Genomic DNA, 13,512 nt, shown 5'->3' on the forward strand with positions numbered 1-13,512 from the left:
TGATGCATGTTGGATGTAAATATAGAACTGATGCATAATGGATGTAAATGTAGAACTGCTGTCTGTTGGATGTAAATATAGAACTGATGCATGTTGGATGTAAATATAGAAATTACGTCTGTTGGATGTAAATATAGAACTGACGCATAATGGATGTAAATATAGAACTGATGTCTGTTGGATGTAAATATAGAACTGATGCTTGTTGGATGTAAATGTAGAACTGATGTCTGTTGGATGTAAATATAAAACTGACGCATAATGGATGTAAATATAGAACTGATGTCTGATGGATGTAAATATAGAACTGATGCATAATGGATGTAAAAATAGAACTGATGCATAATGGATGTAAATATAGAACTGATGTCTGTTGGATGTAAATATAGAACTGATGTCAGTTGGATGTAAATATAGAACTGACGCATGTAGGATGTAAATATAGAACTGATGTCTGCTGGATGTAAATATAGAACTGATGCATGTTGGATGTAAATATTGAACTGATGTTTGTTGGATGTAAATATAGAACTGATGCATGTTGGATGTAAATATAGAACTGATGTCTGTTGGATGTAAATATAGAACTGATGCATGTTGGATGTAAATATAGAACTTATGTTGGATGTAAATATAGAACTGATGTCTGTTGGATGTAAAAATAGATCTGATGTCTGTTGGATGTAAATATAAAACTGATGTCTGTTGGATGTAAATATAGAACTGATGCATAATGGATGTAAATGTAGAACTGATGTCTGTTGGATGTAAATATAGAACTGATGCATGTTGGATGTAAATATAGAACTGATGCATGTTGGATGTAAATATAGAACTGATGCATGTTGGATGTAAATATAGAACTGATGTCTGTTGGATGTAAATATAGAACTGATGCATGTTGGATGTAAATATAAAATTGATGTATGTTGGATGAAAATATAGAAATGATGTCTGTTGGATGTAAATATAGAACGCATACATGTTGGATGTAAATATAGAACTGATGTCTGTTGGATGTAAATATACAACTGATGAATGTTGGATGTAAATAAAGAACTGATGTCTGTTGGATGGAAATATAGAACTGATGTCTGTTGGATGTAAATGTAGAACTGATGTCTGTTGGATGTAAAAATATATCTGATGTCTGTTGGATGTAAATATAAAACTGATGTCTGTTGGATGTATATATCGAACTGATGCATAATGGATGTAAATGTAGAACTGATGTCTGTTGGATGTAAATATAGAACTGACGTCAGTTGGATGTAAATATAGAACTGATGTCTGTTGGATGTAAATATAGAACTGATGCATGTTGGATGTAAATATAGAACTGATGCATGTTGGATGTAAATATAGAACTGCTATCTGTTGGATGTAAATATAGAACTGATGCATGTTGGATGTAAATATAGAACTGCTGTCCGTTGGATGTAAATATAGAACTGATGCATGTTGGATGTAAATATAGAACTGATGCATGTTGGATGTAAATATAAAATTGATGTCTGTTGGATGTAAATATAGAACTGATGTCTGTTGGATGTAAATATAGAACTGATGCATGTTGGATGTAAATATAGAACTGATGTCTGTTGGATGTAAATATAGAACTGATGTCATGTTGGATGTAAATATAGAACTGATGTCTGTTGGATGTAAATATAGAACTGATGCATGTTGGATGTAAATATAGAACTGATGCATGTTGGATGTAAATATAGAACTGATGTCTGTTGGATGTAAATATAGAAATGATGAATGTTGGAGGAAAATATAGAACTGATGCATGTTGGATGTAAATATAGAACTGATGCATGTTGGATGTAAATATAGAACTGATGTCTGTTGGATGTAAATATAGAACTGATGTCTGTTGGATGTAAATATAGAACTGATGCATGTTGGATGTAAATATAAAATTGATGTCTGTTGGATGAAAATATAGAAATGATGTCTGTTGGATGTAAATATAGAACTGATGTCATGTTGGATGTAAATATAGAACTGATGTCTGTTGGATGTAAATATAGAACTGATGTCTGTTGGATGTAAATGTAGAACTGATGTCTGTTGGATGTAAATATAGAACTGATGCATGTTGGATGTAAATATAGAACTGATGCATGTTGGATGTAAATATAGAACTGATGCATGTTGGATGTAAATATAGAACTGATGTCTGTTGGATGTAAATATAGAACTGATGTCTGTTGGATGTAAATATAGAACTGATGTCATGTTGGATGTAAATATAGAACTGACTGCATGTTGGATGTAAATATAGAACTGATGCATGTTGGATGTAAATATAGAACTGATGCATGTTGGATGTAAATATAAAATTGATGTCTGTTGGATGAAAATATAGAAATGATGTCTGTTGGATGTAAATATAGAACTGATGTCTGTTGGATGTAAATATACAACTGATGAATGTTGGATGTAAATAAAGAACTGATGTCTGTTGGATGGAAATATAGAACTGATGCATGTTGGATGTAAATATAGAACTGATGCATAATGGATGTAAATGTAGAACTGCTGTCTGTTGGATGTAAATATAGAACTGATGCATGTTGGATGTAAATATAGAAATTACGTCTGTTGGATGTAAATATAGAACTGACGCATAATGGATGTAAATATAGAACTGATGTCTGTTGGATGTAAATATAGAACTGATGCATAATGGATGTAAAAATAGAACTGATGCATAATGGATGTAAATATAGAACTGATGTCTGTTGGATGTAAATATAGAACTGATGTCAGTTGGATGTAAATATAGAACTGATGTCTGTTGGATGTAAATATAGAACTGATGTCTGTTGGATGTAAATATAGAACTGATGCATGTTGGATGTAAATATAGAAATGATGTCTGTTGGATGTAAATATAGAACTGATGTCTGTTGGATGTAAATATACAACTGATGAATGTTGGATGTAAATAAAGAACTGATGTCTGTTGGATGGAAATATAGAACTGATGTCTGTTGGATGTAAATGTAGAACTGATGTCTCTTGGATGTAAATATAGAATTGATGCATGTTGGATGTAAATATAGAACTTATGCATAATGGATGTAAATATAGAACTGATGAATGTTGGATGTAAATATAGAACTGATGTCTGTTGGATGGAAATATAGAACTGATGTCTGTTGGATGTAAATGTAGAACTGATGTCTGTTGGATGTAAATATAGAACTGACGCATGTAGGATGTAAATATAGAAATGATGCATGTTGGATGTAAATATAGAACTGATGAATGTTGGATGTAAATATAGAAATGATGCATGTTGGATGTAAATATAGAACTGACGCATAATGGATGTAAATATAGAACTGATGTCTGTTGGATGTAAATATAGAACTGATGAATGTTGGATGTAAATATAGAACTGACGCATAATGGATGTAAATATAGAACTGATGTCTGTTGGATGTAAATATAGAACTGATGCATGTTGGATGTAAATATAGAACTGATGCATAATGGATGTAAATGTAGAACTGCTGTCTGTTGGATGTAAATATAGAACTGATGCATGTTGGATGTAAATATAGAAATTACGTCTGTTGGATGTAAATATAGAACTGACGCATAATGGATGTAAATATAGAACTGATGTCTGTTGGATGTAAATATAGAACTGATGCTTGTTGGATGTAAATGTAGAACTGATGTCTGTTGGATGTAAATATAGAACTGATGCATGTTGGATGTAAATATAGAACTGATGCATGTTGGATGTAAATATAGAACTGATGTCTGTTGGATGTAAATATAGAACTGATGTCTGTTGGATGTAAATATAGAACTGATGTCTGTTGGATGTAAATATAGAACTGATGTCTGTTGGATGTAAATATAGAACTGATGCATGTTGGATGTAAATATAGAAATGATGTCTGTTGGATGTAAATATAGAACTGATGTCTGTTGGATGTAAATATACAACTGATGAATGTTGGATGTAAATAAAGAACTGATGTCTGTTGGATGGAAATATAGAACTGATGTCTGTTGGATGTAAATGTAGAACTGATGTCTGTTGGATGTAAATATAGAACTGACGCATGTAGGATGTAAATATAGAAATGATGCATGTTGGATGTAAATATAGAACTGATGAATGTTGGATGTAAATATAGAAATGATGCATGTTGGATGTAAATATAGAACTGACGCATAATGGATGTAAATATAGAACTGATGTCTGTTGGATGTAAATATAGAACTGATGAATGTTGGATGTAAATATAGAACTGACGCATAATGGATGTAAATATAGAACTGATGTCTGTTGGATGTAAATATAGAACTGATGCATGTTGGATGTAAATATAGAACTGATGCATAATGGATGTAAATGTAGAACTGCTGTCTGTTGGATGTAAATATAGAACTGATGCATGTTGGATGTAAATATAGAAATTACGTCTGTTGGATGTAAATATAGAACTGACGCATAATGGATGTAAATATAGAACTGATGTCTGTTGGATGTAAATATAGAACTGATGCTTGTTGGATGTAAATGTAGAACTGATGTCTGTTGGATGTAAATATAAAACTGACGCATAATGGATGTAAATATAGAACTGATGCATAATGGATGTAAATATAGAACTGATGTCTGTTGGATGTAAATATAGAACTGATGTCTGTTGGATGTAAATATAGAACTGATGTCTGTTGGATGTAAATATAGAACTGATGTCTGTTGGATGTAAATATAGAACTGATGCATGTTGGATGTAAATATAGAAATGATGTCTGTTGGATGTAAATATAGAACTGATGTCTGTTGGATGTAAATATACAACTGATGAATGTTGGATGTAAATAAAGAACTGATGTCTGTTGGATGGAAATATAGAACTGATGTCTGTTGGATGTAAATGTAGAACTGATGTCTGTTGGATGTAAATATAGAACTGACGCATGTAGGATGTAAATATAGAAATGATGCATGTTGGATGTAAATATAGAACTGATGAATGTTGGATGTAAATATAGAAATGATGCATGTTGGATGTAAATATAGAACTGACGCATAATGGATGTAAATATAGAACTGATGTCTGTTGGATGTAAATATAGAACTGATGAATGTTGGATGTAAATATAGAACTGACGCATAATGGATGTAAATATAGAACTGATGTCTGTTGGATGTAAATATAGAACTGATGCATGTTGGATGTAAATATAGAACTGATGCATAATGGATGTAAATGTAGAACTGCTGTCTGTTGGATGTAAATATAGAACTGATGCATGTTGGATGTAAATATAGAAATTACGTCTGTTGGATGTAAATATAGAACTGACGCATAATGGATGTAAATATAGAACTGATGTCTGTTGGATGTAAATATAGAACTGATGCTTGTTGGATGTAAATGTAGAACTGATGTCTGTTGGATGTAAATATAAAACTGACGCATAATGGATGTAAATATAGAACTGATGCATAATGGATGTAAATATAGAACTGATGTCTGTTGGATGTAAATATAGAACTGATGTCAGTTGGATGTAAATATAGAACTGATGTCTGTTGGATGTAAATATAGAACTGATGTCTGTTGGATGTAAATATACAACTGATGCATGTTGGATGTAAATATAGAACTGCTGTCTGTTGGATGTAAATATAGAACTGATGCATGTTGGATGTAAATATAGAACTGATGCATGTTGGATGTAAATATAGAACTGCTGTCTGTTGGATGTAAATATAGAACTGATGCATGTTGGATGTAAATATAGAACTGATGCATGTTGGATGTAAATATAGAACTGCTGTCTGTTGGATGTAAATATAGAACTGATGCATGTTGGATGTAAATATAGAACTGCTGTCTGTTGGATGTAAATATAGAACTGATGCATGTTGGATGTAAATATAGAACTGATGCATGTTGGATGTAAATATAAAATTGATGTCTGTTCGATGAAAATATAGAAATGATGTCTGTTGGATGTAAATATAGAACTGATGTCTGTTGGATGTAAATATAGAACTGATGTCTGTTGGATGTAAATATAGAACTGATGAATGTTGGATGTAAATATAGAACTGATGCATGTTGGATGTAAATATAGATCTGATGCATGTTGGATGTAAATATAGAAATGATGTCTGTTGGATGTAAATATAGAACTGATGTTGGATGTAAATATAGAACTGATGTTGGATGTAAATATAGAACTGATGTCTGTTGGATGTAAATATAGAACTGATGTTGGATGTAAATATAGAACTGATGCATGTTGGGTGTAAATATAGAACTGATGCATGTTGGATGTAAATATAGAACTGCTGTCTGTTGGATGTAAATATAGAACTGATGGAACTGGAACTGATGCATGTTGGATGTAAATATAGAACTGATGTCTGTTGGATGTAAATATAGAACTGATGCATGTTGGATGTAAATATAGAACTGATGTCTGTTGGATGTAAATATAGAACTGATGCATGTTGGATGTAAATATAGAACTGATGTCTGTTGGATGTAAATATAGAACTGATGACATGTTGGATGTAAATATAGAACTGATGTCTGTTGGATGTAAATATAGAACTGATGTCTGTTGGATGTAAATATAGAACTGATGCATAATAGATGTAAATATAGAACTGATGTCTGTTGGATGTAAATATAGAACTGATGTCTGTTGGATGTAAATATAGAACTGATGTCTGTTGGATGTAAACATAGAACTGATGCATGTTGGATGTAAATATAGAACTGATGTCTGTTGGATGTAAATGTAGAACTGATGTCTGTTGGATGTAAATATAGAACTGATGCATGTTGGATGTAAATATAGAACTGATGCATGTTGGATGTAAATATAGAACTGATGTCTGTTGGATGTAAATATAGAACTGATGCATAATAGATGTAAATATAGAACTGATGTCTGTTGGATGTAAATATAGAACTGATGAATGTTGGATGTAAATATAGAACTGATGCATGTTGGATGTAAATATAGAACTGATGTCTGTTGGATGTAAATATAGAACTGATGCATAATAGATGTAAATATAGAACTGATGTCTGTTGGATGTAAATATAGAACTGATGAATGTTGGATGTAAATATAGAACTGATGTCTGTTGAATCGGAAAGGGTGTTTTCTCTGCTGATTTTGTAGTTTTTGGCGACTTCCCCATCTGTGGACTCTAGTCTCCAGGGTAATGGGGCAATAAAGGCCTCGACCATACATCTGACTCCTCATAACCTCACACACAGGCAGCGGTGTAAAGTACTTAAGTAAAGATACTTTAATGTACTACTTAAGTAGTTTTTGCGTATCTGTACTATACTTTACTATTATATGTTTGGCAACTTTTACTTTTACTTTACTACATTCTGTAATAAAATAGTGTACTTTTTACTCCATACATTTTCCGTGAGACCCAAAAGTACTCGTTACATTTTGAATGCTTAGCAGGACAGGAAAATGGTCCAATTCACACACTTATCAAGAGAACATCCCTGGTTATCCCTACTGCCTCTGATCTGGCGGACTCACTAAACACAAATGCCTTTCCTGTAAATTATGTCTAAGTGTTGGCGTGTGCAACCTGGCTATCCATCAATAAAAATAAAATAAAATTGTGCCGTCTGCTTTGCTTAATATAAGGAAGGAAGTTGAAATGATTTATACTTTTACTTTTGATATTTAAGTACATTTTAGCAATTCCATTCACCTTTGATACTTAAGTATATTTAAAACCAAATACTTTTAGACTTTTACTCAAGTAGTAATTTACTGGGTGACTTTCCCTTGCGTCATTTTCTACTTACTCAGGTTTGAGATTCGAGTACTTTTTCTACCGCTGCGCGCCCCCCCCCACACACACACACACACACACACACACACACACACACACACACACACACACACACACACACACACACACACACACACACACACACACACACACACACACACACACACACACACACACACACACACACACACAAGCGCATGCACACAAAAAAAGCTTTTAGGAAGCGAGAGAGAAAGACACAACTACCAAAATACACCCTCTCTCACTGCCCACATCTCTCATACTGAGGCTCACTGCCCACATCTCTCATACTGAGGCTCACTGCCCACATCTCTCATACTGAGGCTCACTGCCCACATCTCTCATACTGAGGCTCACTGCCCACATCTCTCATACTGAGGCTCACTGCCCACATCTCTCATACTGAGGCTCACTGCCCACATCTCTCATACTGAGGCTCACTGCCCACATCTCTCATACTGAGGCTCACTGCCCACATCTCTCATACTGAGGCTCACTGCCCACATCTCTCATACTTAGGCTCACTACGATTTTTATTTTCCCATTCCATCCTGCTCTCTCTCTCTCTTTCACGCTCCCTCTCTCCATCTTTTACTAGAGTAACTCAGTGAGAGTAAAGAGAGATCTATTCTCATCTTCTTTCCATAGCTCATCTCCTTTATACGCCTGCCATTGCTCTGCTAGAGATATCTCTATCCTTTAAACTGGTCTCAAATCAGTGATAATGCTCCAGCGGCCTGCTGAGTCTCTGTGTGTCTGAGTTCTTTATCTGTTCCCAGACCTGTGTATGTGTCCAAGCACCATGCTGTGACTGTGGGCTTTGAAAGAAACTAAGTGGTATGCTCACACAACAATTCCCACAGCACCACGCCAGCCAACGAGCCACATGGGGTGTAGTATCAAATCAGACTCCTTGTTACAAATCCAAACCAGGCTACATGCAACACAGCTGCTGATATTGATGAACTGCAATCAAACCAGATTGATCAGGAATTGATCAACATTCTGTTCCCCACAGGTGAGCAGGGAAGCAAACACAAACATGATTATATGTGAGCGTGTGTGTGAGTGTGTGTACTCTACCTACCTATAAAGTAAGACAGTATTATAGCCAGCAGGCTGAGTGTGTGTACTCTACCTACCTATAAAGTAAGACAGTATTATAGCCAGCAGGCTGAGTGTGTGTACTCTACCTACCTATAAAGTAAGACAGTAGAATAGCCAGCAGGCTGAGTGTGTGTACTCTACCTACCTATAAAGTAAGACAGTATTATAGCCAGCAGGCTGAGTGTGTGTACTCTACCTACCTATAAAGTAAGACAGTATTATAGCCAGCAGGCTGAGTGTGTGTACGCTACCTACCTATAAAGTAAGACAGTATTATAGCCAGCAGGCTGAGTGTGTGTACTCTACCTACCTATAAAGTAAGACAGTATTATAGCCAGCAGGCTGAGTGTGTGTACTCTACCTACCTATAAAGTAAGACAGTAGTATAGCCAGCAGGCTGAGTGTGTGTACTCTACCTACCTATAAAGTAAGACAGTAGAATAGCCAGCAGGCTGAGTGTGTGTACTCTACCTACCTATAAAGTAAGACAGTATTATAGCCAGCAGGCTGAGTGTGTGTACTCTACCTACCTATAAAGTAAGACAGTATTATAGCCAGCAGGCTGAGTGTGTGTACTCTACCTACCTATAAAGTAAGACAGTAGTATAGCCAGCAGGCTGAGTGTGTGTACTCTACCTACCTATAAAGTAAGACAGTATTATAGCCAGCAGGCTGAGTGTGTGTACTCTACCTACCTATAAAGTAAGACAGTATTATAGCCAGCAGGCTGAGTGTGTGTACTCTACCTACCTATAAAGTAAGACAGTAGTATAGCCAGCAGGCTGAGTGTGTGTACTCTACCTACCTATAAAGTAAGACAGTATTATAGCCAGCAGGCTGAGTGTGTGTACTCTACCTACCTATAAAGTAAGACAGTAGTATAGCCAGCAGGCTGAGTGTGTGTACTCTACCTACCTATAAAGTAAGACAGTATTATAGCCAGCAGGCTGAGTGTGTGTACTCTACCTACCTATAAAGTAAGACAGTAGTATAGCCAGCAGGCTGAGTGTGTGTACTCTACCTACCTATAAAGTAAGACAGTAGAATAGCCAGCAGGCTGAGTGTGTGTACTCTACCTACCTATAAAGTAAGACAGTATTATAGCCAGCAGGCTGAGTGTGTGTACTCTACCTACCTATAAAGTAAGACAGTAGTATAGCCAGCAGGCTGAGTGTGTGTACTCTACCTACCTATAAAGTAAGACAGTAGTATAACCAGCAGGCTGAGTGTGTGTACTCTACCTACCTATAAAGTAAGACAGTAGTATAACCAGCAGGCTGAGTGTGTGTACTCTACCTACCTATAAAGTAAGACAGTAGTATAGCCAGCAGGCTGAGTGTGTGTACTCTACCTACCTATAAAGTAAGACAGTAGTATAGCCAGCAGGCTGGCTGTAGTAATGGCCGACACGGCAGCACATTTCCAGCTGCAGTACTTAGACGGCTTGTTGAGCTTGAAGGCAGAGCGGGAGAAGGTGTTTCTGGGTAATAGGCGAGGGGGCGGAGAGTAGACCGTACCAGAGGTCAGAGGGTAACCAGGAGAGGAGCTACTGAAGAGAGGGGTCGTCCCCGACGACGTCTTAAACAGGAAGTGCCTGAAGAGAGAGAGGGGAGAGAGAGAGAAAGAAGGAAAGAGAGATGTTCGTTTTAGTTGGACAGAAATTCTACACACAGAGGTTCAAAACACACACAGTCAAAACACAAAGAAACCTCAAAGAACTAGAGAGAGATATGAGGCCAGAGATTGAGAGTCAATTGCTCTCAGATGTGAAGGAAATACTCATGCACGCACACACACACACACGCACACACACACACGCACACACACACACATGCGCACACACACACACACACACACACACACACACACACACACACACACACACACACACACACACACACACACACACACAAACGTCCCACTGGGCACACACTGGTTGAATCAATGTTGTTTCCACAACATTTCAATGAGATGACATGGAAACAACGTGGAATTAGACGTTGAATTGACTCTGTGCCCAGTGGGGTGTGCCTTTACCCAATTTCACTTTTAAGGAAACTTTAATGATAGCTTTCCACTGCGTTATTTTCTATATCCTTGGTCTGAGTCGAGATTCTATTCTGACGGTAACAACTCAAGGTCTCTCTAAACCTACCCCTGTCCTCTTTCCCCACCTTCGCTCTCTCTTTCTCTCTCATCCATCTCCCTCACTCTCTCTTTCTCTCTCATCCATCTCCCTCGCTCTCTCTTTCTCTCTCATCCATCACCCTCCCTCTCTCTTTCTCTCTCATCCATCTCCCTCGCTCTCTCTTTCTCTCTCATCCATCTCCCTCCCTCTCTCTTTCTCTCTCATCCATCACCCTCGCTCTCTCTTATCTATCACCCTCGCTCTCTCTTTCTCTCTCATCCATCTCCCTCGCTCTCTCTTTCTCTCTCATCCATCTCCCTCCCTCTCTCTTTCTCTCTCATCCATCTCCCTCCCTCTCTCTTTCTCTCTCATCCATCTGCCTCGCTCTCTCTTTCTCTGTCATCCATCACCCTCCCTCTCTCTTTCTCTCTCATCCATCTGCCTCGCTCTCTCTTTCTCTCTCATCCATCACCCTCGCTCTCTCTTTCTCTCTCATCCATCTCCCTCCCTCTCTCTTTCTCTCTCATCCATCTGCCTCACTCTCTCTTTCTCTCTCATCCATCACCCTCCCTCTCTCTTTCTCTCTCATCCATCTCCCTCGCTCTCTCTTTCTCTGTCATCCATCACCCTCGCTCTCTCTTTCTCTCTCATCCATCTCCCTCCCTCTCTCTTTCTCTCTCATCCATCTGCCTCGCTCTCTCTTTCTCTGTCATCCATCACCCTCCCTCTCTCTTTCTCTCTCATCCATCTCCCTCGCTCTCTCTTTCTCTCTCATCCATCTCCCTCCCTCTCTCTTTCTCTCTCATCCATCTCCCTTGCTCTCTCTTTCTCTCTCATCCATCTCCCCAGTGAGGTCAGAGCTAAGGGAATCGGATCAGAGAAGGATTTTACCCATCATCCCCCACTCATACTCTCCATTATCCTCTGTTAACACCACACCTGCTGTTCACCTTGAATACCCTCCTCCTCTTCTCTTCTTCTCTACTATTTTCCTCATCCTGTCCTTCTCAACAGTAGCATCTGTTTCACTCGACCATCCTCCTCTCTAACTTCCTTCCATCTCTCCTCACCTCTCTACCTTCCTTCCATCTCTCCTCCCCTCTCTACCTTCCTTCAAACTCTCCTCTCCTTCTCTCTACCTTCCTTCTCTCTCCTCTCCATCTTCCTTCCATCTCTCCTCTCCTTCTCTACCTTCCATCTCTCCTTCTCTACCTTCCTTCCATATCTCCTCTCCTTCTCTCTACCTTCCTTCCATCTCTCCTCTCCTTCTCTCCACCTTCCTTCCATCTCTCCTCTCCTTCTCTCTACCTTCCTTCCATCTCTCCTCTCCTTCTCTTTACCTTCCTTCCATCTCTCCTCTCCTTCTCTCTACCTTCCTTCCATCTCTCCTCTCCTTCTCTACCTTCCATCTCTCCTCTCCTTCTCTACCTTCCTTCCATATCTCCTCTCCTTCTCTCTACCTTCCTTCCATCTCTCCTCTCCTTCTCTCCACCTTCCTTCCATCTCCCCTCTCCTTCTCTACCTTCCTTCCATCTCTCCTCTCCTTCTCTACCTTCCTTCCATCTCTCCTCTCCTTCTCTACCTTCCATCTCTCCTCTCCTTCTCTACCTACCTTCCATCTCTCCTCTCCTTCTCTCTACCTTCCTTCCATATCTCCTCTCCTTCTCTCTACCTTCCTTCCATCTCTCCTCTCCTTCTCTCTACCTTCCTTCCATCTCCCCTCTCCTTCTCTCTACCTTCCTTCCATCTCTCCTCTCCTTCTCTCTACCTTCCTTCCTTCCATCTCTCCTCTCCTTCTCTCTCTCTACCTTCCTTCCATCTCTCCTCTCCTTCTCTCTACCTTCCTTCCATCTCTCCTTCTCTCTACCTTCCTTCCATCTCTCCACTCCTTCTCTCTACCTTCCTTCCATCTCTCCTTCTCTCTACCTTCCATCCATTTCTCCTCTCCTTCTCTCTACCTTTCTTCCATCTCTCCTCTCCTCTCTACCTTCCTTCCATCTTGTCCATCCCTCCCTTCTTTACCCATCATACTTTTCATCTGCCCACTCCTGTCCACTCCTTCTCTCTTCTCTGGTTGATATCTCTTCTCCTCCTGTCCCCCTCTCCTCTCCATCTCCCATCCCTATAGAGGTAGAGACAGAACTAAGACCAAACTGAGTAAAAATGAGAAAAAAAAGTAAAAACTCAAGCACTCCCAAAACCTTCAACATGTGTCCTTTATCACGCACACACACACGCACACACACACACACATGCGCATGCACACACACACGCACACATGCACACACATACACACCTACTTTTGCTACAGTTCCCCAGGTGGTCTGACAGAACAAAGCCTTTGTGTTTGTGTGACAGATGAGACAGTAAGGGGTCAACACACTGCTGCAAAGCTGACTGCAGTGTGTGTGTGTGTTTGGAG

At 38.4% G+C, this 13,512-nt stretch overlaps 1 protein-coding gene across 1 annotated transcript in view; it reads right to left on the bottom strand.

Moving 5' to 3' along the window:
* The window catches only part of LOC106604330 (teneurin-2), a 276,175-nt gene that overhangs the window by 135,847 nt on the left and 126,816 nt on the right, over positions 1–13,512 (bottom strand). The window contains 1 exon segment of the mRNA XM_045717935.2: positions 10,318–10,556. Within this exon segment, the coding sequence (XP_045573891.2) occupies positions 10,318–10,556 (239 nt within the window).

Source organism: Salmo salar, chromosome 05, assembly GCF_965601325.2.
Source record: "Salmo salar chromosome 05, fSalSal1, whole genome shotgun sequence".
Classification (NCBI taxonomy): domain Eukaryota; kingdom Metazoa; phylum Chordata; class Actinopteri; order Salmoniformes; family Salmonidae; genus Salmo; species Salmo salar.